This window comes from Equus przewalskii, chromosome 9, assembly GCF_037783145.1.
Source record: "Equus przewalskii isolate Varuska chromosome 9, EquPr2, whole genome shotgun sequence".
Lineage (NCBI taxonomy): Eukaryota > Metazoa > Chordata > Mammalia > Perissodactyla > Equidae > Equus > Equus przewalskii.
Genome location: NC_091839.1, coordinates 19,779,471 through 19,806,642, shown reverse-complemented (window position 1 = coordinate 19,806,642; position 27,172 = coordinate 19,779,471). Strand labels below are relative to the sequence as shown.

The window sequence follows — 27,172 nt, the reverse complement described above, 5'->3', positions numbered from 1 at the left end:
CTCCTAGATATTTATAGCAGAGCAATGAAAAAAAAAATAGACTTGCCAAGGATGTTCAAAGTAGCTTCATCCACAACAGCCAAACTGGAAACAACCCAAATGTCCAGGAAAGGGTGAGTGGACAAACCATCACATATCCACATAACAGAATGCTCCTCCGTAATAAGAAGAAGTAAACTCCTGATGTGCACGACAACATAGGAGCATCTCATAGGCATTGTGCTGAGTGACGGAAGCCAGACACAAGCTATTATACACTCATGCGCCCCAGGGTGATGTTTCGGTCAATGACAGGCCACATATCCGATGCTGGTCCCATGAGATCAGCACCAAAGAGCCTAGGTGTGCAGTAGGCTATACCATCTAGGTTTGTGGAAGAACACTCTGTGATGTTTGCACAACGACGAAATCGCCTAGTGACGCGTTTCTCAGAATTATCCCCGTCGTTAAGTAATGCATTACTGTACACTGTACGATTCCATTTATAGAGGAAATTCGAGCACAGGCAAAACTAATCTAGGTTGCCTGGTTACTGGGACAGGAAGAGATGGGTGGCTGTGGAGACAGACTTGGAAGTGACACGAGAGAACTTCCTGAGGTGGCGGAAATGTTCTGTAACTTGACAGGAGTGAGGGACTACGTGGGGGCATGCATCTGTCAGAACTCCCGAAGGGGACACTTGAAACCTGCACACCACACTGTGTCTGCCTCATAAAAAATGACCCCTCGATAAAAAACTTCACACAGCCCTTACGAAAACTGAGCTACGAAGCAAGTCGCAACCAAGTTCAAAGTTACAATATGCACAGGATGTTGTCTGACCAGATTGTGATTAAGCTAGAAATCGTGACAAAATGATAACCAGAAAAGCCCCATGTGTTCTCGCTTTTAAAATATGCTTCTAAATAAACCACAGCTCAAACAAGAAATCATAACGGAAATTAGAAAATATTGTGAATTACATGATAAGGAAAACACAACATGATAAAATAGCAAGAGTAACACTAAAGAATAGAAATAGGGAAATAAATTCCAAACAAGCAGAAAGAGAAAAATAAAATAAGGGGGGAAAAATCCCACTAAATCAAATAACCCAGAAAAGCTAGGATGCATGGAAAAAGCAGGATAAATAGTAATTTAAAAGTAAGATAATATCAATAGTGCTAAATATATCAATAATAACAATAAATGCAAGTGGTTAAAACTCAGATTAGAATTTTTTTTTTTAGTATGCTTTTTGGTGAGCAAGATTGGCCCTGAGCTAACATCTGTTGCCAATCTTCCTCTTTTTGTTTTCTCCCCAAAGCCCCAGTACATAGTTGTAAGTCATTCTAGTTCTTCCATGTGGGATGCCACCACAGCATGGCCTGATGAGCAGTGTGTAGGTCCACGCCCGGGATCCGAACTGCTAAACCCTGGGCGCCCAAAGCAGAGCACGTGAACTTAACCACTCAGCCATGGGGCAAGCCCCCAGATTACAATTTAAAAGACTGTTATATGCTGTTTACAAAAGACACACTAAAAGCTCATAGAAAAGTTGAAAGCAGGGATGAAAAGAAAAGAAATATTACCCCTTAGAAAAGTACCGTAGGTTTACTAATGTCAGTCAAATAAGGCATTCGCACTGAAACCATTATTAGACATAGTGGATTGCTACAAAACAATAAAAAGTTCTTTATAACAAATATAACAATTCTAAACCTGAATATTCCTAATAAAATAGCTTCATAGTACTTAATATAAAAACTGGTAAGACTACAGGGGCAAATGGACTGATTCACCCATTAAAAATGTGAGATTTAAACAAAAAAAAAATGGGGCTGGTGCTGTGGCTGAGTGGTTAAGTTCGTGCACTCCGCTTCGGTGGCCCAGGGTTTCACTGGTTCGGATCGTGGGCATGGATGTGGCACCGCTCTCAAGCCACGCTGAGGCGGCGTCTCCATGCCACAACCAGAGGCACTCACAACTAGAATATACAACTATGTACTGGGGGGATTTGGGGAAAAAAACCACACACAAAAAGTGTGAGATTTCAACACAGTTATGTATCATAAAAAGGATTCCGTGTCATAGTCACATTCTCCAACCACGATGCAAGAAAATTAAAATTCAGTGAGCACATTGACAGAATATCCACACACGCAGAAGTTAAAACACAACCACCTCTCTAAACAATTCACGATGAAAATTAAATCATATTGGAAAAACTCCTAATGGAAATTTTAAAATGTTGAGAGTTGAATGATAAAATATATATATATATATATTACACAGCAAAACTTGTGGAAAGCAACAGATTTATAGCTTTAAACGATGATATTAGAAAAGAAGAATGGATGAATATAAATGAGCCACTGTGTCAGAGAATAAACCTAACGCAAAGGAGACACTGAGATGGGGAGACCTCCAGGAATCAAGAATGGGGTGTTAGCTGGAGGTGAGGGCAGCCTGGGGTTCTGGGCCAGAAGTCCCTCAGTGCCTGGCCCCAACCCCTGCTCTGGGCACCCGGATCTGGAGGTGGTAGGCGGAGGAGCGTGGACCGAAAGATTGCACTGTCTGACCGCTAAGGCATGTGGCCACCAGCCCTAGGGGTGGGACAGCCCGGCAAAGAGATGCTTATAACTCCGCGTGGAGCTCCGTGTGGCTCCAAGAACTGGTGGCAGATGGCAGCTCAGCCCAGGCCAGATGGGCCACATGAGTGAGTGAAAGTGTGTGGCTGTGTCCTGCCTCTCTGCCCCCCATCTCACCTTCTGGGTGTCTGACGTCTGTGTCTCCGTCTGTGAGTCTCTGAGTCTGTCCCTCTCTGTCTCTGTACCCTCCAGACTCAGCATCCTGCCAGCTCTCCTCTCAAGCTGTGTCGCCATCACCTGGTTCTGCCTAGCTTGGACGCTTTTGCTTTCTCTCTCTCCCTCTCCCCCCTAGTGTCCATGTTTCCGAGTTTTACTCCATGTTTTTCTGATTTTTTTTTTTTGTCACCGTCACTCCATCTTCCCACTGCTGCCACTTCCTGTTGTTGACTCTTTATCATCTCCTCCTGGCTGTGTCCCACTCCCGTTCTCTACGTCCCTAGGCTCCATGTCTCAGGGCCAAAATCTCGGAGCCGAGGATGAGGTGCCCTTTCCCTGCCCAGAGATCTCCTGGGAGACAGTGGGAGAAAGGAGTGAGAGGGAGGGTGGGCCGACCTGGCCAATGCGCCTGGCCTCACCTGAGGACTCGGTGGACTGGGAGACTTCCCACAACTCCCGCCTGAGCGGCAGGACCGGTCTGGAAGAGGGAAAGGTGTGAATGTGAGATGATGTGCGCAGTGGGGTGAGTTTCGAAACTACGTGTCTGAGGGCGCAGAGAGATGAAGTGTGGAGGGGGCGAGGTCCAGAAGAGGGGTCCCCGCTGGTCATTCTCTTGACCAGAGACTCTGTCCCTACCTCGCCCTCCTGAAGCTTCCTGGGTCCTCATCCTGACCCTTGAGCTCTGGCCCCGCCCCAAAGCCCTGATTCCTCCCCTTTGAGCTCTGACTTCGCCTCCAGGAGTCCAGGCCGATGCTGGGAAAACTCTCATCATTAATGGCACGGAGAGCAGCCCGCCCTGCCAGCCCTGGCAGATGGCCGTTTGCAGGAAGAAGGACTCCACTGTGCGGCTCCTGTTGCATCCCCAAGGGGTGCACACTGCCTTTTGCTGCGAGCGCAGGGCTGGGGGCGTGGCCTGACTCAGGGCGGGGCCTTCCTGGGTCGGGCAGGACCGGAGGCAGAGCTTCAGCTCAGGGGCGGGGCTTCATTTCGGGGGCGGCGCTTCATCTTGGGGACCGGGCCTGAATAGAAAAGCAGCGCGTTTTCTTCACCTGTGAAAAGGAGCTTGGCACAAAGTTGGAGAGCAGGCCTGGACTGGGAATGGGTCTGCAGCTGGAACTGAAGATGCAGTTGGGCTTGAGGATGGAATTGAGATGGGGCTGCAATCCAGGTGAGAATGGAGATGAGGATGAGGCCGTCAGGGGGTGGGCTGTGAAGAATAAAAGAGGTGTGAGACAGCATTGTGAGAAGCAGCCCACCCCATCCGGCCCCACTAAGGGAGAGAATGTTTCCAGTGAAACTACAACGTGCTATTGAACTCAAACACATCCAGTTTCATAGATGTTGAAAAGGAAGTCGGAGACCGGATGAAATACAGTGGTATTATCTCCCATCTGCGAGTTCGGGAAACTGAGGCCCAGACTGCCTAAGACGCAATCCCGGGTCCACGCGGTAGTGCTGCTGGTGGTGACCCCTCCCCAGGAGATGACGCCCACCCCCTTGAAGGCGGCCAGCGGCTGACGGATGGGCCCCGGGGAACAAAAGCAGAGCCCCCTTCTTCAAGGTGGAAACAACCCGGGGGTGCAACTCCTCCTCCAGGGCTCCCCGGGGCTCAGGCTGGAGCGGACTCAAGCCAAGAACACCCTGTATCCTTGCTCGGCGACATTGCATCCTTCTCTTGAGCTACCTACTCTGCCTCTCTATTGTAATAACATACTTTTTTTTAAAGATTGGCAAGTGAGCTAACATCTGTTGCCAATCTTCTTTTTTTTCCTTCTTTTTCTTCTTCTTCTCCCCAAAGCCCCCCAGTACATAGTTATATATTCTAGTTGTAGGTCCTTCTGGTTGTGTTATGTGGGACACCGCCTCAGCATGGCCTGATGAGCGGTGCCATGTCCAGGCCCAGGATCTGAACCAGTGAAACCCTGGGCCACCAAAGCAGAGTGCGCGAACTTAACCACTTGGCCACGAGGCCGGCCCCTCACAAGGATATCTTTCACAAGAAGCCAAATCTCAGGTTTGCTTCAGCGGAAGGGCACCTAAGACACACAGCTGGTGGGTGACAGCACCAGGACACCCTCTTAACCACAGCTTTAGGCAGCTTTCCAACTTCTCCTGCCCTGCCACCTCCGGGCCATGCAGCCCATTCGCAATGCCACCGTCCCCGAGCACAGGGGCTTCAGACAGCCTCTTGGCTTTATATGTTTCTTGAGACAGAATCACTCCATCACTCGTGCAACTTCAGGGTAAATAGGTCAGATTTCTCAAGAAGTTTAACTTTACTTACCCTTGGCCCTTCCTTTGCAATCTCTTTTTCATTCTCTTCTATTAAGGCTGGGCAGCAACAGAACTATTTTTTTTTTGTAAAGATTGGCACCTGAGCTAACAACTGTTGCCAATCTTCCTTTTTTCTTTTTCTGCTTTTAATCCCCCCCAGTACATAGTTGTATATTTTACTTGTGCGTCTTTCTAGTTGTGGCATGTGGGAAGCTGCCTCAGGTGGCCTAACAAGTGGTGCCATGTCCGCGCCCAGGATGCGAACCGGCGAAACCCTGAGCCACCAAAGTGGAGTGCATGAACCACTCAGCCATGGCGCCAGCCCTGAAACAGATTTTTTAAAAGTATATTTGAGGGTGCCAGCCCCGTGGCTGAGTGGTTAAGTTTGCACGCTCCACTCCAGCAGCTCGGTGTTCGCTGGTTCAGATCCTGGGCGTGGACCTAGCACCACTCATCCAGCCACGCTGTGGCAGTGTCCCACATAGACCCAGAAGGACCTACAACTAGAATATACAACTATGTACCGGGGGGCTTTGGGGAGAAAAAGGAAAAAATAAAATCTTTAAAAAAAAAATGTTTTAAGTATATTTGAGTGGAAATGACAGATACAAAAGATCAGCAAAGATAACATATATATCATTGGAATCCATGAGAGGGAAGGAATAAATGAAGTCAAAGCAATGAAGAGAACAAATATTTAGGGGACGGCCCGGTGGCGCAGCGGTTAAGCGCACACGTTCTGCTTTGGTGGCCTGGGGTTTGCTGGTTCGGGTCCCAGGTGAGGACATGGCACTGCTTGGCAGCCACGCTGTGGCAAGTGTCCCACATATAAAGTAGAGGAAGATGAGCACGGATGTTAGCTCAGGGCCAGTCTTCCTCAGCAAAAAGAGGAGGATTGGCAGTAGTTAGCTCAGGGCTGATCTTCCTCAAAAAAGAAGAACAAATATTTGTAAAAACCATACTTCAAGACAACTTTTGGAAAAAGAACACGGGAATCTAGGCGTAACATAAGCCAAAAACTGATACCACTGGGCACACACGAGCACATGCTCACACACACTAGCTCACACTCATATACCCGTGCCAGAGAATAAGAGTCCCCAGAATGCAGGTCTGGAGGTTACAGAACTGTGGCCCTCACGTTCGCACGGGAGATGAGCACGGAAACGCAGGCTAATTTGGGGACTGTGACCCAAAGAATGTCCACTCTTCCCTTTGTCTGTTTCTTTGGTCCCGCGGAAGATACTGGGCAGGGAGGGGCCGTGGAACAGGATGCTCCCTCTTGGCTCTGAGATCTCAGAGGACAGCCCTAGAACGTAGGGGGCCGGAGACTCAGGGAAGAAAGTGGGGCAGCAAGAGTGACAGGCAGGAGAGGGGCAGCTACAGAGACTGAGCCTTGAGGAGGGGCATGTGGAGGATGTCCATGCCAGGTGTTAAAAATGAGTGTGGACGGAGGAAGGATAGAGACTCAGAGAGGCAGAGAGACAGACAGACAGACAGAGACAGACACAGAGACCGAGAGGCAGAGACCACGGAGACAGAACGGCAGGGGTAGGCAGAGAGGGAGAGGCGGAGAGACAGCACAGAATGAGGGGGCGTTGGGGAGAGGACGGCAGAGGGGACCTTCAGGGACCTCAGAGCCAGGCTGGGACAAAGCGGGTGTGGGAGGCAGAGAGCACCCGACCTGCCAGCTCCAGAGTCTGGGGCGGGGCTGACGGCCTGCCTCTTCCTGTGGGGGCTCCGGGGGCCTTATGAGCATCCCTAGCCTGGGGACAGCAGGCACACTGGGTGGGGTGTCACGGGCAGCCTGATCACAGCCCCGTACAGGGTTCCTCGAGCAGGAGCAGGGACCATGGACCCGGGGAGGGGACCTGACCCAAACCAGAGGCCGCAGATGCTCCCCAACGGCTCCCTCTGCCCTCCCTGTTCTCTCTGTCCCCCTTGCAAGTGTCTTGGTCTCTTTCACACTCTTCCGTCTCTTTGTTTCTGCAGGTCTGCGCTGTGCTGTCTTCAGCTTCCTCTGCTCTCTGCCTGGTATCTCTCATTCTACGTCTGTGTCTTTCTGTTTCACTTCCCCCTTCATTCTCTCCTTTGGACCTCAGGGGCCGAGGGCTGAGTTAACCTTATTCCCGAGTTCACGGACCTCTCAGTGAGCATTCCATGACCGGCCCCTCCACACCGTTCACATTCACATGTTCAGGCTTTGACTCACACCCTCAACGAATAACTCATGTGTTCCCGCTCGTCCCCACAGTCCACTCCCCAGAGGCAGCCTTCCAGTGTTTCCAGCGTTTTCTGTACGGCACTTGATTGTGCTCACAGAAGGGGTATCTAGGGGCTGGCCCAGTTGCATAGTTTCCTAGAAAGACCCCGTTGCAGACCAGCACACTCCCTGGGCCACCCTACTGCACAAGGCGGGCAGACAGAGCGAGAAGAGTCAGTGGGGACCCGGGGTCTGCCTGTGGGACCCCAGCTTTCAGACCTGGCCTCACAGATCATACATGGCGAGTCCCCAGCTATGGGGAAAGAGACGGCTGTCTCCAGAGACCACTCCCAGAGAAGGTAGGCAGGGATTTCAAGGGAAGGGAGAGCGGCTCACGTCCTGGCCACTGGGGATGGGATGCAGGGTCCAGGTTCTGCCCATGGATGGTCCCTGCAGACGGGTCAGGGGGAGGAGGAACAGGATCCATCTCCGGGACACTTCCTCCCTCAGGGCTCATCTCCGCTGTCATCCCTCCCAGGAAGCTTTCTCTGATGACACCCTCCTCTCCCCAGGGCACTGGGGAGCCATGGAAGGTGGGTGAGCAGGGGAGGGGCAAGGCCAGTTCTGAGATTAGAATGACCCCCTGGGCCAGGTGGGGACGGACTGGACAGAGAGACTGAGGGCCGAGAGCGTGTGAAGAAGGCTGGGGTGAGGGTCCAGGTGGGAACAAGGCCTGATCTGGGGCTGGGACGATGGGACAGAAAGCAGGGACGTCAGTGAGAGTCAGGGGGCAGGAGGGACGAGCGTGGAGGGAGGGACCAGAGGGAGAGCTGCTGGTGGACGGAGGAACCAGGGGGAGGAGAAGGAGCAGGTTGGGTGGGAAACGCTGGGCTCAAGTAGGACTTGGTGAGTGTGTGTGTGTGTGTGTGTGTGTGTGTGTGTGTGGTGAGGGGTGTAGACATCTCCTTGGGGCTGCTCAGCTGACACTCAGACCAAAGCTCAGGATCATCCTTAGTCCTCGCCGCCTCTCACTCCCACTGACACTCCGTCAGCGAATCCTGTGGGCTCCCTTTCGAGGTACCCAGAGTGGACCCCATTTCCCCTCGTCTCTGCCACCACCGTGCTCAGCCTCATCTTCACACCCTACCAGGCCCGCTGCCTCTCCTCACCCCTGGACACTGACCCCACAAGGACGCCAGAGAGGCCTGTGAACACCCAACCCAGACCCTGTCCTGCTCCTGCTCAGTACCACCCACCCCTCCCGGGTCCCTCAGAGGAAGAGCAAAGTCCTCCCCTGGCCCCAAGGAGGCCCCGCAGGACCGGCCCTTTCTTCCCCGAGCTGTCACCTCCCGCCCTCTCCCCTGCTCGCTGGGCTCCACCCACACTGGCCTCACTGGTCCTCACACACACCAGGCCCACATCCCTCGGGGCCTCTGCTGTTCCCTCTGCTCTTCCCCCAGACAGCACGTGGCTCACCCTCACCTGCCGCAGGTGTCTGCCCAGCCTCACCTTCCACACGAGGTCACCCCTCTCATCACACCGGCCACCTCCCTGGCTCTGCTCTCTCTCCTCCCGCCCCCACAGCTCCCTCACCTCCTGACACACAAGGAGAGAGGCTGCTCACCACGCAGGTTTCCTTGCCAACCTCCAAGGGCCCAGCACACGACAGGAACTCTGTCACCATCTCGAGGGAGCTTTTGGCACACACATCATTAGACAGGAGTGTGAGGTCCATACACGGAAGTTCATCTGGGTACATCACTATGAACCAGGGAGATAAAGTGCTGTGGCCGACCCATGTGTCCCCAGCCCTCCTCCCTCAGACCCGGGAGTCCAGGCCCAGCCCCTCCTCCCTCAGACCCAGGAGTGCAACCCCCAGCCCCTCCTCCCTCAGACCCAGGAGTCCAGGCCCCAGCCCCTCCTCCCTCAGACCCAGGAGTCCAGGCCCCGCCCCTCCTCCCTCAGACCCAGTGGTCCAGGCCCCCAGCCCCTCCTCCCTCAGACCCAGGAGTCTGGGCTCCAGGCTGCAGGTCTGGCCCCCAACATACACTTATCTGATCCAGTCCCGCTTCAGCGGGAGGCACAGCAGAGGCTCCACAGTGCGGGTTCCTGGGCGGGCAGGGCCAGGACCTGCACGGCGGCTGTGAGCCGAGTGGGCTGCACCAGGCGGAGCAGCATGAGGTCGTGGCTGCAGTCGTCTCCTGGGATGAAGATGTTCTGCTTCAAGAGGCTCAGCTTGAAGTCAGGGTGTGGGAAGCTGTCACTGACCTGGAGGAACTGGACTGTGTCTTTATCCTCAAACGAGTCACAGCACCCCAGCCAGACCTGGTCATCGCCGGGGAGAGAGGGGGACGGAGGGAATGAGGGGGGGAAGGGGGAAGGGAGATGGGGCCGGGGAGCCTGGGGGAGGGTCCAAAGCAAGAAAGAGAAACAGAGACACAGAGAGACAGAGAGAGCGAGCCAGAAAGATACAGAGTCACAGAAAAAACAGACAGTGAGTGAGAAAATAAAGGGATGTGACAATGTTAAAAATACAGACAGAAAAAGAATAAAAAAGAACAAGTGAGAAACAGAGAAGAGGAGGCCAGGGAGGGGGAGTCAGAGTGGGGGGGGCAGGAGGTGATGCAGGGGAGGAGGGGAGGCCTGAGGCGGCTCAGCGGCAGCTGGGGCTGTGGCGCTGCTTCCCCAGCAGCTGGGTGGCCTGGCCCCCCCAAGGCCAGCGTCCCCTCCCTCCCCAGCACCTTCTCCCTTTCTCCTTCTCCTTCCACCTTCCTCCATTGCCCCCACCCAGTGCCAGCTGAAACCAGCCCTTCCCTGTGTCCCCCTGGATGAACGACGCCCTGGAGGGAGGGGCTGGGCAGCGTGAGAAGCACCCCCATATCCCACCTGCTGGGGATGATCCCTTCCTTTTCTCTGGGGGTCCCCCCCAGTCCCATCCTGGGGGTGAGCGTGCTCAGCAGTGATGGGAGAGAGGGAGTGAGGCAGAGAGATGGAGGGTGAGACACACAGTGACAGGGATGGCAGCTGAGAGACCCAGAGATGGACAGAGACAGGGAGAGACAGAAGAGAGGGGGAGATAGAGACAAATCAAAGTCACACAGAGAGACACACAACAAAGTCAGTTACTGAGAGACACAGAGACAGGACAGAGGGAGACACAGGAAGACAGAGAGCCGGTTGCACGGGGAGACACAGAGAGACCAGGCAGCCATGGCAGGGCTTCCCTGGGGCCGTCCAGTCCCAGCCCCGCCTCTCTCCCTGGGCCCTGGACCAGTGCCATCCTTCTCTCCCTCAGCCCCCAGCCTCCCCTGAGGTTATCCCAGGAGAACGGCCCTGGCTGACCATTCCTGTGGGAGCACAGACGCTCCCCCCGCCAGACCCCCTGATCCTACTCACTCGCTCTTGCAGTGGGCGGCTGCGAGCACCCACTGGGGATGCACCAGGACACCCCCGCACTGGAAGTCAGTGTGACAGTACACAGCCACCTGCCAGGGTCTCGGACGCTTCTCACACTCCCAGTCTCCTATGACCCGGGACTGGACGAGGCCCACGACATCTGTAGAGGGGATTGCCTTGGTCAGAAGGGTGGGTGTTGCCTACGGGGCCAGGGGACTGGGCTAGGAGAGGCAGCCGTGCTGTGGGGTTGGGGTGACACGGGGGCAGAGGACCAGGCTGGGGGTCTGGGGACATGGGCAAGGGGTGTTGGGAAGGACCCGGAATTCTGGAGCCGTCCCTGGGATTGGGGGGTGGGCGGCTGGTCCTGGGTGGGGAGACTTGATGCTGACAGCAGAGCTGACCCCAGGGATCAGGATAGGAGATGACAGGACAGCACTGGGGCAGGCATCGAGGGTGGGGGTCGGTGATTTGGGGCCTTTGGCTGGGGGACAGGCAGCTGTGGGGGAGGTGTGGGTTCAGAGAGGGGGAAGGGGTTCTAGAAACCAGTGTTAATGACCCCAAGGGAGAGCGCCATTGGCTGGGAGAAGAAGGATTTGGGGCGTTTTAAGGAGTCTCAGGCTGGGAAATCATCTATGCCCGGGGTGGGGTTTTAGGGTCATGAGGAGGCCTCAATATTTAAGGGACAGTGTTGAGAACTGACTGCTGGATGGGAAACGTCACCGAGGCATGGAAGGACTTGGGGGCTCAGGAGCCAGAGCACTGGGCCCCAGAGAACTAGGAGGCAGGAGGGGATGATCAAGGTCCCAGGGTCCAGGGAGGAGGCGCGTCCTTGGAAGAACTGGAGAACCCCAAAGAGAAACACAGAGATGGCCCAGGCTCTGCCTGTCTGGTAAAGGAGAATGTTCTGGGAGTAACTGGGAGGAAGCAGGGACCCAGTGTGGGAGTGAGGAATGTGACAGCGTGGAGAGCGGCAGAATGTTTTGGGCTGGGGATGGGAGAGATAGAAAAGAGCCTGGTACACTGGTCTAGGGTGGATGGTGGGCTGCGTGGCATGAGGCTGGGGTGCCAGCTGAGAGGGGAAGGACTTACGGGGAGGTGAGACCAGCATGAGACTCAGTGCCGCTCCACTCCTGCATCTCCTGATACTCATTAGTCCATCCCAGGGACACAGCCAGGCACAGGGCCAGGAACCACGTGGTGAGCAGGCAGTGAGCTCGGAGCTGGGGAGCCTCCCTGGGGAGCCTTTAAATGGTCTCACACCCCCAGGGTCCCGCCCCTGCCCTACCAACACCCGGATGTTGGCCAAGGCCCTGCCCATGATTCCAGGATGTGGACATGCCTCACCTCCACCCCCAAGGCTACGGAAGGAATGAAATAGCCTGAATGCATAAGATACTAGGTTTCCAATAAGTTGGGTATCTCAGTTTTTTCAGTAAAACCAGAGCAGCTCACGTGGGTCCAGCACCCGCCATGTCAAGCCATTGATCAGATCTTCCCCGTCTCCCGGCTGAGGAACAGGAGAAGCTCCCAGTGAGAGAGACAGAGTGGTCACAGACACTCACAAGTTAAGCCCATAAGGAATGAGGCAAAGGAATCTATTCAGTCAGTGGTCTGAACCCCCTCTCCCCACACACACACAGACCAGGTTCTCCAGTGTCACCCTGTGGGGACAAATGTGCCTCAGGTTTCGTGAAGAATCCCTGGATCCAGTTCCTCATTCCCATCCTAATCCTCTTCCCCAACATCAACCAACATCTAGAACAATTCAACCCACTAAACTCAACCCAACCAACCATAATGCCACACAACTCCAAGCCAAGGCAAGTGAACCCATCCAACTTAACCTAACCCAAGACAACCCCACAGCCTCCCCATTCAAAAGCAACACAAACCCAAACCCATCCTCCCATCGCCACACAAGCCGATCCTAATCTCCAAGACTACTACCATTCCCGATTCAACTCCCATGTACTTCCCATCCCAAATCAAACCAAACCCCGGACCATGCCCTCCCACAACAGCCCCCACATCATCCAGGCCGGGCCAATCCAACTCTACTCAGCCCTGTTCCCAGTTCCAACCACAACCACAACTCCACCCCCATTCTGACTGCTCTTCCTACTCCATCCCCTAACCCTATCTCCGGCGTTTTCCCTGGACCAACGAAATCCAAACCCAAGCCCATCCCGCTCCTGAACCCGCCACATCCCTCTCTCATCCCTGGGAACCCCCTCTCGGCTCCGACCGCACGGCAGTCGCTGCCCCGCCCTCCACGCCTGGACACACCCCGGTGTCCATCAGGCGCCCGGGGGGTCCTCGTTACAAGCTGTGGCCGCGATCACGCTGGCCTTGGCAAAAACGCAACACGTGGAGGAGACTCACTGGGCAGCGCGGAGGACCTACAGCAGACCACACGTTCAGGCCACTGTCCCCTCCGTCCCGAAGCCCCGGCGGTCGTCTCGTCGGTCTCCAGCACCCTGCTACCGGCGCGCCCAGGGCAGCGCTTCCGGGCGCCTCACCTGACACGTGGCTACGTCAGACGGCACGCACGCCACGCCCACAAGGGGGCAGACGGGGGCAGCGCCGAGGCGCGCACGTGTCGTGAGGCTGTGGGCGTGGCTAGTCGCGACGACATGACGTCATGGCGGGGCAGGATGAGGCTAACAACGCAGACATCAGAGCATGCGCTACAGGGTGCGCGGGTGTTTGGAGCCATTGCGCTTGCGCAGTTTGTGCTGGCCTGGCTGAGTCCGCGGGGAGCTGAGCAGGTGCGTGGTTTCCCGCGGAGCGTGCATAGTAGTTGGAAAGACCAGAGTGGGCAACCTTGAGTCCCCACGCTGTCGGGGAACCTGGACGTCCAGTTACTACCTCTTATCAGCCTGGAACCGATAGTCCCTGCTCCTACCTCTCAGATACAGAAGCGTTCCAACACGTGCGCGCAAACACACACACAGACGCACGCTCGCACACACGCTGTTCTAGCCCCAGGCTGCAGCACTTGCCTCCTCAGGATACAGCAGTCTGGGACCCTCTCCCAGGACCCACTCAAATGCAGGAGTCCAGACTCTCACCCTCTACCTCCCCCAAGATCCCGGAGTCTGGGCTCCCAAACCTCCACGTCCCCCAGTCCAGAACCCAGGAGTTCCCACTCGCAGCCACATTCCTTCGGGACTCTGAGCCCTGCCGTCACACCAGGTTTGGCAGTGGGCTTCAGACAGCATCCAGTGTGGGAAAGGGAGGGAGGGACCGCAACTGAAACTGACACATTCAAGAGGGCCGCGGCGAGGCTGAGAGCGCGGCACACACTCCTCACCTCCCCAGACCTGTCTGTCTTGTGCCACTGGGAGAAGAGTACAGGAACCCAGAGAACAGGGTCCTTTTCCTCACCCTCTGTCTCCTTGCTACGCCCCGCTCTGCCTACATATTCTTCACCTATGCCTTTCCTTCAATTTCTCTAGGAGTCCCTGATGAGTTTTTTCAACGTTGCCCTCTTTCTTTGAAAACTTATCTTTTCTGCAGAACTGTACTCCTTTTGTCTCCCCAGCTCCTTTGCTATAGGTCCCTAAAGAGAGAGGGTGGCAAAGAAGAGGGTAAGGAGTTTTCTGTGATTTGGGAGGGAAGCAAGGACACTGGATACAGGTTCAGACATGTGGTCACTTGGTACCGGTCATTCAAGGCCACCCGTCTGTCACAGATAATAAACAGATGTGGCCGCTAGTATTTATGACACACAGACTTGGTCCCAGAGTCTGGACATCTCAGCCAAACTCAGTGTCATACAATGACATGAATGTGGCCATACTGGTTCATGGACGTGCATACATGAGCAACCAGCCTTCCAAACTTAGGTACTGACATGGACAGCCCTTTAAGCTGAAATTCACTTGACATGTGCACAGGTTGCTACTTCAACAGTCACAGCACAGACTTCACATGTATATGTAAATATGGACGGCTAAGATGGGCGCATGCATACACACACATACACATGCATGAAGCTTTGGACATAAAAGCTCAGACATAAATTCACAGTCTCCAGTGGATGTCTGGACATCCAATGTCGCAGATGCACACACTTGTACACAGGGTCCAGGCGTAAAAGGTGGGGTCCTTAATAACACAAGGGAGAGGCATTATGCACTCAGGCCCCTAAAGACATGTTCACAAACATGAGTCTATGATATGGTGGTTATATCCAGAATTTGGCTTCAGAGTGCTTCTGTTTCCTTATCTGTTAAATGGGAGTTGTTGTAAGGGTTAAATACTTGTGTGTGTGTGTGTGCGCGTGTGTGTTATAATGCCTGGAACATAGTAACTGCTTAATAAGTTTAGTTACTTTAATCAAAAATGCATGATATTTTATGAGACATGTATTTGGATTTTTATCTTGTGGGCAGAAATATGGCCAAAGTCAGACATACATGATAAGATAGTTAAGGTCAAAACTTGATTCATCCACAAGCCGCTTAGTGGTGATTCAAAGTTGCAGGCACAAACCCAGAAGCCGAGCACTCAGATGTGGACCCACTAAATCAGACCCCAGGGCTAACCCCTGGACACAGGGCTGGCCGTGAAGGTGAAACACACATAGCGAGAGACACAGGCAGCCAGGACGGGACATATCCATCCATCTCTAGATGAGCCCTCACATCAGACACTTGGTGTTCAAAGTCACTCATTGGGTTTGACCTATGGGGACACGGTTCACACGTGCAGGCAGGTAGTAGACAAGTAGAGCCTTGCACATCTACCACCCACACACACACCTAGAACTGGACTATGCACAAGAACCAAAGAGATTTTCAAGGTCAAAGGACTATGAGCTTCTGTTCTGGGAAATATGGGGGTATCCTCTCAAGGTCAAAGCCACATTTATACACACATACAGCAACATTAGGGCAGGAATTGCACATAGAGATCAAAGGACCACATTCTGCCCCCTGTTGTTGGAAACTGGACCTAGGAATACAGTGAGCAGGGGACACAGATGCGGTGGGTGAGGGGTATGAGGGAGAAAGAGTGAGATTGTCTTGCGGGGAGAGGTGAAGGCTGGAAGCCAAATGACTTTGGGAGAAAAGTCTCTGTGGGTCTGTCACGTGTCTTCAGAGCAAAGGATGAATACATTTTCACTCTGGACTGTCTATCAAGGTTGTTTGTCTGCCAAGCAGCCTTGCATGGTGGTATCGCCCCCAGAGAAAGCTTGTTTACTGTCCAAGATAATAAAGATAATATCTCCCCACAAAAGATCTGTTTACTGTCCAGGACAATAAATATAATATGTCCCTCCACAGCAGTTTTGTTTGTGGCCCAGGATAATAAGATATTATCTCCATCGGGAGACAAAGGTTAGGAGACCTTGCTGGCAGCCCCCTTACAAGATTGATTCCTAAGCTCAAATGCTCAGCTGTGGCACAAACCACAGAATCCAACTTGGCTGCTCCGATCACCCCTGTGGGTTGGCTGGGCAGGGCTCCACCGGGATGGTTCATCTCTGCATGAGTGTTGACTGATTTTGCTCGGGAAGTTGAATTAGGCTGGAGGGTCCTCAATGGCCTCACTCAGAAATCTTAGCCCTTCAGCCGGGATATTTGGAAAGCTGGGGCCTCTTTCTGCTCAGACCCTTTCATCCTCGGTCTCATCACATGGTCTTCCCTGCAGACAGTTAAACTTCTTTGCTTTTTTTTAATTGAGTTAATGATAGGTTACAATCAGTTGACCTTCTTTTACATGGCAGCTCAGGGCTCCAAAAGGAGGAAAATGGAAGCCACAAGGCCCCTAAGGGCTATTCTTGGAAACTACGCAATGTCACTCCCAGCCATATTAGCTTGGTCAAAGTAAGATACTTTCATTTCAGCCTAAAGGACCCCCTCTAGCACTTCTTGTAGAGTAGGTCTCCTAGTAATAAACTCTCACATCTTTTGTTTACCTGGGAGTGTTTTAATTTCACCTTCACTTTCGAAGAATACTTTTGCCGTGTATAGAATTCTTGATTGACTTTTGCTTTAAAGGCTCTAAATACATCATTCCACTGCCGTCTGGCCTTCATGGTTTCTGATGAGAAATAGCTAATCTTATTGAGGATCTCTCGGATGTGATGAGGGGCTTCTCTTTCTACTTACAGGATTCTCTCTTTGTCTTGGGCTTTCAACAATTTGACTAAAATGTGTCCTGGTGTGAATCTGTTTGAGTTGATCTTGCTTAGAATTCACTGAGCTTCTTTGATGTACAAATTCATGTCCTTCACCAATTTGCAAAGTTTGGCCATTATTTCTTCAAATATTTTTTCTTTTCCTTTCTTTCTTTCTCCTCCTTCTGGGCTCCCATGATGTGTTGGTACACTGGCTGTTGTACCACAGATGCCTCAGGCTCTGTTCATTTTTCTCCCTTCTTTATTCTTTCTGCTTCTTAGACTGAATAATTTCACTTCCACATCTTCAAGTTTAGGCATTCTTTCTTTGCCTATTCAGATCTTCCATTGAAACCTTTTAGTGAATTTTTCATTACACTTAGCGTACTTTTCATCTTCAGAATTTCTATTTCACTCCTTTTTTATCATTTGTACCTCTTTATTGGCATTCCCTATTTCTTCATACATTGTTCTCCTTAGTGCTTTGCTTATGGTTTCTTTTAGCTAAATGGGCATATTTAAGACAGTTGAGTTCACGTCTTTGGGTGGTAATCCCAATGTCTGGGCTTCCTCAAAGCTGGTTTCATAAAATTATATTTTCCCTGTGAATGGCCCATATTTTTCTGTTTCTTTATATGCTTTGTAGATTTTTGTCAAGAATTGGACATGTTAGTATTATGATGTGCTGGACAAAGCTGGAAATCAGATTCCCACCCCCCGTCCTTAGAAATGGTTGAGTTTTGCTTCTTGAGGGCTGGAGTCCTTTCTGTCTGTTCCAATTTATTGGACTTTTCCAAATCATTTTGAAAACCCTGTATTCCTTGTTGAATGTAGTCACTGAAGTTTTGGTTCCATTATCTCTAAGTCAGCCTGTGACATAACAGAGGTTTCCTTGAATCCTTAAGATATCTCTCACGCATATAGATGCAAAACTCTCAACAAAATACTAGCAAACTGCAGTTGGCAGCGTACGAAAAGCATTGTACACAATTATACCCAATTTTTAAAAGGGGGTGTGTCTCTTTGAGTCTTCCTATAGCCTCCACCAGGGAAGCCCCCAATGCTTAAGGAGCTGAGAACAAAAGGAATCACCAAACAGATCACAATTCATGACCCCAATTTTGCAGGACAAGGCCCTCACCTTTTGCCCTGGCACTCACCAGCCACTGCAGGAGCACGACTACTGTCCCTACAGCTGTGGCTGAGGAACGAGGATGGGAGCTGGTCCCCATGCAGTACTCTCTCATTGAATTCCAGCAACCACTACCTTCATCAAGCAGTCCCGAGCGGCTGTAACTGTCTGATCAGATTTTAGAGTTCTGAAATTGTTGGTTCTGATCATCCTTTATAGTTTAACGGTCATTTTGGTGGAGGGACTAACCCCGGAAGCGTCCTACTCTGCCATTTTCCAGGTCACGGTGGAGCACACTGGAGACTCAGGGCTCTGGAGTGGACATAGGTTGTAGGAAGTCATTCTTTGCAAGGTGGTTTTTGAGGTGTGGGGCTGTCCTGCCTTTTTTTCTTCCTCTCTTTATCTCCATGACTCTCAGTCTCTTTCTCTGGGCAGCTCCTACAACCCTACGGCATTCGTGGTGTTCATGCATGGTCTTGAATCCACTGGAGAAATCATCTATGGCATTGCCAACTGGCCCAACATCCACACCAGCCTATGCCTGTTCACTGGCTGGATGCAACAGAGACCACACAGGATAAGGAAGGACAGTCCCAACCAAGGATTCGGTCAAACCACAAATCCATCCTGATTTGGGGTTGCCGACGTCAGTGCCTCACCCCAGTCCTCAGAAATCCTGCTGTTCTGACCCCCACTATAAATGACATTGTTAGATTATCCGATAGGGCTCAAGTCTTGCAGATAAACAAAGGCACTCTTTGCAGGAAGAATGTCCCAAAGACGTGCAGATCACCTCTCAGGAGTCCAGGGAAAAGGCAACATTTCCCTTTAAGCAAGATCTATCCTCTACCAGACACCCTCCTTCACGGGGTTGTTGTAGAGAATTCAGTGCAGGCATGTGTGTAAGGCACTAGTACGTGCCTGGCCCAGGGCAGTCCCCTGTGAGGGCGTGCCAGCACTGCTGAGTGCTTAGTGTGTGGCAGGCACGGTGCTCAGAGCTTACAGATGCTCACTTGAGCCTCACAACAGCCCTGTGAGGTGGGCACTACTCCTTCATTTCACACTGGAAGTGGTTGTCACTCAGAGAATAGCGGACATAAGGTCAGGGTTACTCTGAGGGAAGGGGACTCCAGACACCATGATCAATCACCAAATGCTAATCAATTTGTTGTGATTTGATGCCCCCACCCTGGAGAGGGTGGGGCGGACTTTCATCAACCCCCTCGCTCAACCCTCATCATTGAGATTCTCTCCAAACCTCCCCCCACCGCACCATCCCCTCAGGCTCTCTCTGTGTCCTCCCCTCTCCCTGTCCTCTATCTCCCCACTGCACCCAGCCGGGGCCCCCACCCACCTCCAACTCCAGCTGGTCTGGTGCAGCCTCAGTGCCTGTGTGTATGACAAGAACAGGGGTGGGTCTGAGATTTTCCTACCTGCAAACAATTAAGTTAGCCCGTCACGATTTATAGACACTGGCGGAACACACCATACTCCTGGGTCAGAGACAAAGGACGTATTACTCACAGCATAGCAGGAAACACGACCATCATGTTCACATCAATTCCCCTTGCCCCCCAAGTCCTGTAGGATGATCAGAGAGGCCCTGGTGGGTGCTGTGCACACAGTGATTTATGCATAAGCCACGTGGAATTCGAGCTCAGGAATCCTCAGTCTCATAAGGGAGCTGCCAGCAAACCTGTCCAACCTTGGCCCTGGAAGGAGACATTATCTTTATCATCCTGGATCAAAAACAGAACCGCTCTGGAGGGACGTAGTCTATTTACTATCCTGAACAGCAGACAATGAATCTGTTGCAAAGACATTATCTTTATTATCCAGGACAGTAAACAAATCTGTTCTGGAGAGACACGTTATTTTTACTATCCTGGACAATAAACAAACCTGCTCTGATGGAGAGACCATCTTGCACACTGCCTACTAGAGAAGCATCCGTGAGAGAGAGGTCCAGTTCAGAAAGGCTGTTAAGGGCTAAGCTTTGATGTCCAAATCTGTCCGTGACTGTGTGTGTGCATGCACACCCGTGTCTTAATTGTCTATATTCATATACACACACACGAACATCTGTGTTGTGATGCTTGAAGCTGCAACCCAAGTACATGGGAGTGAATTTAGCTGAAAGTGCTGGCTATACCAGTATCTACGTTTGGCAGTCTGGTTGTGCATGTATGACCTTGTTTGGCCACATTCGTGTCCTTGAGTTTGACTGAGATGTCCAGACTCTGAGGTCAAAACTGTGTGTCGTATGTGAGTGGCCACATCGATTTGATGTCCACGACAGGTCGGCGAGCTGGGATGACTGGTTCCAAGTGCCCACCTGTCTGAACCCACATCCACGGTTCCTATCTCAACGCCCAATCACAGGGAACTTGTTGCCTTCCCCCTTCCTCTCTGTGCCACAGGTCCTACAGAAAATGGGGTAAGGTGAGACAGGAACGTTCTGGAGAAAAGAGGCGGCAGTTGCAAAAGCTAGAGAGAGGGCAGTGATTTGCAAATAAAAATCAGAGACTTCTGCAGGAATCGGTGGAGGCATCTGTGAAGAATATGCAGGGAGGGCAGGTGCAGGGATGGGGCAAGGGCTGAAGAAAAAGCCTCTGTCCTCGGGGGTCCTCCACCACCTCTCCCGGTGGCCCAGGACAGTGACGAGCTCCTGGAGGGTGAGGAGTGTGCATCCCACCCCCAGCCACAGCAAGGGGTCCCTTCAAGTGTGGATACGGCAGTGCTTCCCTCGTCCCCCCACACGGAGTGCTGTCTGAGACCCAATGCCAGACCCGGGATGAAGGCAGGTCCACTGGGGGCATAAGTTGGGTTCAGAAAGCGTGCCTTTGGGGTGGCAGAGCTGGGGTCTGGACGGCTGGTTTTGAAGGAGTCCTGGGTTCTGAAAGAGGAAGAAGTTATAGGTCCCGGCCCCATGTGAAGAGGGCTATGGGACCCAAACTCTTAGGTTCTTGAGAGAGAACAGAGGAGACTGGTAATGTGCCCTTTCCTGATGTCCTGATGGGCAAGGACTCATCATCTCCTCTACAGCTTGTGACTAGGACTATCCAGGGCCCCTGATGAACACCATGGGGTGTGCTGGAGTTTAGGGTGCAGGCTCGGACTCCTGAGAGTTCAGAGCCCAGGGTGTCATCAGTTAAGAAGAGTGATGGAGGTTTCTTTGAGAGTTGGGAGGGGACTGGATCTGGGTTTCCCTGGGTCAGAGAGGATGCCAGGGTGGCTTGTGGATGGAGCAGGAAAAGCAGTTAAAATGGGGGTGGGTTTGGAGCAGGATTAGAGATGGGGACAGGATTGTGCTGGGGTTGGGTTAGGGACTGACAATGGTGCAGTTGGTTTGTGGTGGCACCGTTGGGGTTGGGGATGGGTTTGCTTTGCTTTCGGTTGAGACGTATGTGTGGGTTGAATTGGGAATGGGAGTCGGTTTGGTTTCCAGTGCAGAAGACACAGAGATAGGGGTTGATAGAATTGGACGCGAGGACAGGCATGAGTTTGGTTTGATTTTGAAAGGTGAAGACGTGGGGAGTTGGGCTGGGTTGGGTTAAATTGGGCGGGTTGAGTTGAGTTGGATCAGGATTGTGTGGATGGGTTTGGGCTGGTCTGAGCTAAACTGGATGGCACTGAGTTGCCTTGGATTTAGGTGTGTATGGTGTGGTTGGTTTGGGTTGGGTTAAATTGGGTTAGGTTGTGCTGTAGTTGGTTGAATTGGCTGGGCGTCTGTGGGTTGCTTTGGATTGGGTTGGTTGAGTTGGATCGAGTTTTGGTTGTGTTGTAGATGGGAACAAGATGGCAGCACTGGATCAAGGAGGTCCTCACTCAAGCTGAGGCACACCTCTCTCCACTTGGTGATTCTGGTAACTTTTGGTATGTACGTGAGGGAGTGTCAGAGATCCGGCCACTGGCTGAGCATATCCTTCTGCCCTAGTCCTTAAGGTTTTAAACTGTGCTTATCTGTGCCCACTTACATCTCACTAGCTATCTTAGGATCTTCTGTTTTCTCATGTAGGAAAGAAGGAAGATTTTACCAAGTTCTTGACACACAGCTGGGCTGACCCACGTGACCTCTTCTGGTTGTACTGAACAGCAGAGATAATCAACGTGCTGGAAGCCTAGAAAACCTAATCAGATTAACAATGGAGGCCACGGGAGGATACTTCCTGATTCTCCTCTGAGACCCCACAATGGGATTTTCAAGGCCACCTCAATCTTGAGGTACACAAACCTGGCTCTTGAGCCCTAAATATCTTATTTACAGAGTAGGGCACCTTAGACTTTGCAGGGATCATGCTCTTGTCCCGGGAGGGCACATCATCCAGAATCCTTGGGAAGCCAAGGTCCCAGATCTGGAGACTAAGGAGTGGACGTCATGTGGACCCCAGCCTTGTTTTGGAGGACATTGGATTTGGGAATGCTAGGAAACTTGCTCTGGGTGACCCCAGGACCTGTGGTTCTGGGGGTGCTATGATTATGGATCTTTAAGACCCCCAAGGGCTTGTTTTGAGAGGATCAATAGATTAGAGAACTAGATTCTTAGCCTGAGAGAGCAACCATCAGGGAGTTCTGAAAGCCAAGTCTTCTATTTCAAGGGACGCAGAAAGTGGGAGTGCTCTCCTATCGGCTCAGAGCGTAGCAAGGATCAGGGGGTCTCAGAGCCCCACTGCTGGTACGTCAGGGGACACTAAGTCTTGGGGGTAAGGCGTATGAGGCATGGTATCAGGGTCAGTGATACCCTACTATTTCTGTCCCTCCCACTGGCACTTCTCACCAATGTTGTCCTCAAGAGCAAGCCCCCAGGAGCCATACGCCCTGCCGCATCTGGCCTTAGCCCCCAAAACGCACCCAGGGTAATCTAAGACCTACAGGAAAACAAGTTCTGGCTCTCCCTCCCTTCAACAGCCTTGCACGTGGGAGGAGGTGTCCAGCTCCCAGCCAGCAGGCGCAGGCCCTTGGCCAGCATCCGGGTGCCTGCGGGGCAGGGGTGGGGCCCTGGGGGAAGGAGAGCTTTAAAAGACTCCCCAGGGAGGCTCTCCAGCTCAAGGCTCACCGCCTGCCTGCCCTTGGACACCTCTGTCACCATGTGGTTCCTGGTTCTGTGCCTCGACTTATCCCTGGGCGAGACTGGTGAGACAGAGCAGGGGATGCGGGATGGGGAGCGGGCCCTCACCTCCTCATATGTCTTTCCCTTCTCCCCCAGCACCCCAGCCTCATCCCCCAACCCACGGCCCACCCCAACACAGCCCTCCAACCCACAGTCCATCCCAAGTACCAGGCTCCCCCTGTCTCCCCAGCTCCATCCTAAAAACCTATCGCAGCCCCTGCACCTTCATCAAATTCCTCACAGTCCTCATTCCACACTAAGTCCCTGCTCCCTCCCAGGGGCTCCTAGAACCTTCTCCCTGCCCCCAGCCACTTTACCAAAGAGGCAAATTCTGGGCCATCTCTGTCTCTCTTTCAGGTCTCCCATTCTTCCAAGGTCTTCTCCCAATCCCACGGGTCCCTGGGACCCTCATCATCCCCCTCTACCACCTAGTTCTCTATGGATCAGTGATCTGGCTCCTGAGCTCATGAGTCCCACCAGGTCCCAGTGATATTTCCCATCCAGCTGTCAGCTCTCAACCTTGTCCCCCAGACCTGGACCTCTGACCTGCCAGTCCTGCTGCCAGGACACACGAATGCCTCCAGACACTCTTGCTTCTTCTCAGCCACGCTACTTGACCTGTGACTCCAAGTGGGCTCCCCACCCTGGTATGGGGGTTCTGAACATTTCCCCTCCTTCATTGAATCTTTGCTCCAGACCCCTATCCAGCACTGCCAGTCTTCTCCTCAAGAAAAATACCCAGACACCCCCAACAGCAACTTCTCTCTCACAGAAAATCCATCACTCCCTCGCTTCAGGTCTTCTCCAACACAAATCCCTTCTTTTAGCATCTCTGCTTTTCCAGGAGCCTCAAGAGCCCCAATACTTTACAAGCCCCGTTGTCCTGCCCTGAACTCCCTTGGGTACCCCAATAGGTGATTCTAGGATTCCACGTCAAGCAGGGCCTTGAGTCCACCCTACATCCACTTGGCCCCCACGTCCCTCCCTTCTCCATTCCTGCCCTTGGAGCAGACTAAATGAACCATAAATCACTCCATGACCCTCATCCCCTTTAAAAACAAAGATCCCAATCCATATCCTATCCCATTGATTATCACTCACCCCTCCCTGCTCAGCCCTGGCCCCAGCCTGACCTGAACCGTATCCCCCAGAACCCTCACCCCATTGGAAGCCATTCCTGGTTCACAGGACCCCAAACCGTCACAGGATCTCTCCCAGTCTAAGCCTTTCATTCACTCTTTGACTTAGAACCCCAAATTCTCCCAACTCTCCCAGCCCCAATCCAGGCACCGTAAATCACACCCAGATTCCCCAGCTCCAGACGCTCTTCTTGGCCTCTCGGACCTGATTCCCCAAATCTGCATCCTTTTAAGGACCTGAAAGCCCAACGCTGGCCCTAAACATTCACAGCCTGAGTTCCCCTTAACCTCCCAAATCCTCTCTGCCCCCAGCATCTGGGCTGCTCTCTTGGGGCCTTTATCCCTGGTTTTCAGAATCTCTTTCTCAGAATTCACAGCTTCCTCTCCCTCAGTCCAAGACCCCAAGTCACCCCCAAAACACCCGACTCCCACACCACATGCTGCTCCAAATGCTGCCATGTTGTCTCCTACCCTGATCCCTGGGGTCGACTCTGCTCTCTGCATAAAATCTCCTCACCCAGAAACAACCACTATCCCAAAATCCCAGGGACGGTTCAGGAATTCCAGGTCCTTCCCAACACCCATTGCCCATGTTCCCAGACCCCCAGCCTGGTCCTCTGCCCCCATGTGCCCCTAACCCCACCGCACAGCTCCCTCTTCTAGCTCAGTCCCCCAGCCCCATGGCTAACCTCCACCCCCCTGACCTAGCACCCCTTTCACAGGCGCCCTGCCCCCCATCCAGTCCCGGATCATAGGAGGCTGGGAGTGTGAGAAGCATTCCAAACCCTGGCAGGTGGCTGTGTATCATCAAGGGCACTTCCAGTGTGGGGGCGTTCTGGTGCACCCCCAGTGGGTGCTCACAGCCGCTCACTGCATGAGTGAGTGAGTAGGGGCAGAAGGTCTGGGGGGGGTTGGTGGCATCTGTGCTCCCACAGGAATGGTCAGCCAGGACCATTGCCCTGGGATAACCTCAGGGGAGGCTGGGGGCTGAGGGAGAGAAGGATGGCACTGGTCCAGGGCCCAGGGAGAGAGGCGGGGCTGGGACTGGATGGCCCCAGGGAAGCCCTGCCATGGCTGCCTGGTCTCTCTGTGTCTCCCCATGTAACTGTCTCTCTGTCTTCCTGTTTCTCCCTCTGTCCTGTCTCTGTTGTGTCTCTCTCTGTGTGACTATGATTTGTCTCTATCTCCCCCTCTCATCTGTCTCCATGTCTCTGTGTCTCTCCCTGTCTCTGTCCATCTCTGGGTCTCTCAGCTGCCATCTCTGTCGCTGGGTGTCTCACCCTCCATCTCTCCGCCCCATCTCTCTCTCTCTCGGTGTCTGCCCCACTCCCTCTACCCCATCACCGCTGAGCACACTCACCCCCAGGATGGGACTGCAGGGACCCCCAGAGAAAAGGAAGGGATCATCCCAACATGGGGGGGTGGGGAGACTTCTCACGCTGCCCAGCCCCTCTCTCCAGGACAGTTGTCCGTCCAGGGGGACACAGGGGTGGAAATTAATAAAAGAAACCTCAACTAAATTGGAGTGGCGAAGGCCTGTAGGGGGAGCTCCCACGCCCTATCACACATCGTCAGTTACACCAAAGGATGCCTGCATCTTGGACAGGAAGTAAAACCACTTTGCTACTGAAGGAAGATTTCTCTCCCCACCTGGCAACAGTCCAGCCAATGAGAAGTGATGCAGCTCAGCCAATGAGAAACGCTGCAGCTCAGCCAATGAGAAACGTTGCAGATCAGCCAATGAGAAACGCCGCAGCTCAGCCAATGAGAAATGCTGCAGCTCAGCCAATGAGACGCTGTTGCCACCCTGAACTGTTACTTTCCCCCAATGGACTTTCCTTTAGAACAGCCCCTCCCCCTCCCCCTGCCCCACCTCCCGCCCTCCCCCCTCTTCTCTCTCACTCTGTGTCCCCATCCCTGGCCTGCTCTCCTCTGTTTCTCGGTTGCTCTTTTTCACTTCCTCCGTGCTTACTCACTTTCTCTATTTCTCCTTCTCCTGCCTCTTCACTCTTTGCTTCTTCCCTGTGATGAGTTCTCACTGTCTCTGTTTCTCATCCTATATCTTAACCGCTCCTTCTTTTTCTCATTCTCCTCTCTGTCTTTTTCATTCTATCATTTTAACCTCTCTTTTACTCCATTTCTCTCCAGATCTGCCTCTTTCACACTGTCACATTTCTTTCTTTCCTCCCTCACTGTCTCTATTTTTCCTCATGACTCTTTCTTCTCTCTTCATGATCTTTCTTATCTCTCTCTTTGTTTTTCTCACTGTTTCTCTTTCTTCCTGGACCCTCCCCCAGGCTCCCCTGCCCCATCTCCCTTCTCCCCTCCCCTCTCCTCCTCATTCCCTCCATCCCTCTTCTGCCCAGCCATTACCAGATCTGGCTGGGGCGTCACAATCTGTCTGAGGATGAAGACACAGCCCAGTTCCACCAGGTCAGTGACAGCTTCCTAGATCCACAATTCGACCTGAGCCTCCTGAAGAAGAAATACCTGCGCCCTTATGATGACATCAGCCACGACCTCATGCTGCTCCGCCTGGCTCAGCCCGCCCGGATAACAGACGCTGTGAAGATCCTGGACCTGCCCACCCAGGAACCCAAACTGGGAAGCACCTGCTACACCTCGGGCTGGGGCCTGATCAGCACGTTTACAAGTACGCCAGGGCCGGACACACCGCGTGGAGCCCAGACAGCGGGTCTGAGGGGGGAACCTGGGGGCCCAGACAGTGGGGTCTGAGGGAGGAGGGGACTGAAAAGCCAGGTGCGACTGGCCACAGCTCTGTCTCTCCATTGCCCATAGACAGAGGGTCAGGCACACTCCAGTGTGTGGAACTCCGACTCCAGTCTAATGAGAAGTGTGCCCGAGCCTACCCAGAGAAGATGACCGAGTTCGTGCTGTGCGCTACCCACAGGGATGATAGTGGAAGCATCTGCCTGGTGAGCCGCCCTCTCCTGCTAAGATGCTGCAGCTCTGAGGGGGGTGGACCCAGACTCAGGGCCGGGGTG

The 27,172-nt window shown here is 52.9% G+C and overlaps 1 protein-coding gene and 1 long non-coding RNA gene across 5 annotated transcripts in view; one reads left to right on the top strand and one right to left on the bottom strand.

Annotated features, from left to right (window-relative positions):
• Positions 1-871: 871 nt before the first annotated feature.
• Positions 872-13,286, bottom strand: LOC103545536 (uncharacterized). 4 transcript variants are annotated; one of them, XR_011543864.1, is made up of 6 exons: positions 13,042-13,220; positions 12,112-12,166; positions 10,660-10,819; positions 9,312-9,588; positions 8,888-9,024; positions 872-3,993 (listed from the first exon to the last, which is right to left on the bottom strand). It is a non-coding gene; the product is annotated as an uncharacterized lncRNA (long non-coding RNA). The 4 variants fall into 4 exon arrangements; XR_011543862.1 differs by having other exon boundaries at positions 11,749-12,166; positions 13,042-13,193; XR_011543863.1 differs by having other exon boundaries at positions 12,004-12,166; positions 13,042-13,187.
• A 9,719-nt stretch (positions 13,287-23,005) lies between these two features.
• LOC139073690 (kallikrein-1E2-like) overlaps positions 23,006-27,172 on the top strand; it is a 5,008-nt gene continuing 841 nt past the window's right edge. The window contains exons 1-4 of the mRNA XM_070559531.1: positions 23,006-23,051; positions 24,890-25,049; positions 26,534-26,820; positions 26,967-27,103. Of these exons, the coding sequence (XP_070415632.1) occupies positions 23,006-23,051; positions 24,890-25,049; positions 26,534-26,820; positions 26,967-27,103 (630 nt within the window). The remainder of the gene's footprint in view (positions 23,052-24,889; positions 25,050-26,533; positions 26,821-26,966; positions 27,104-27,172) is intronic.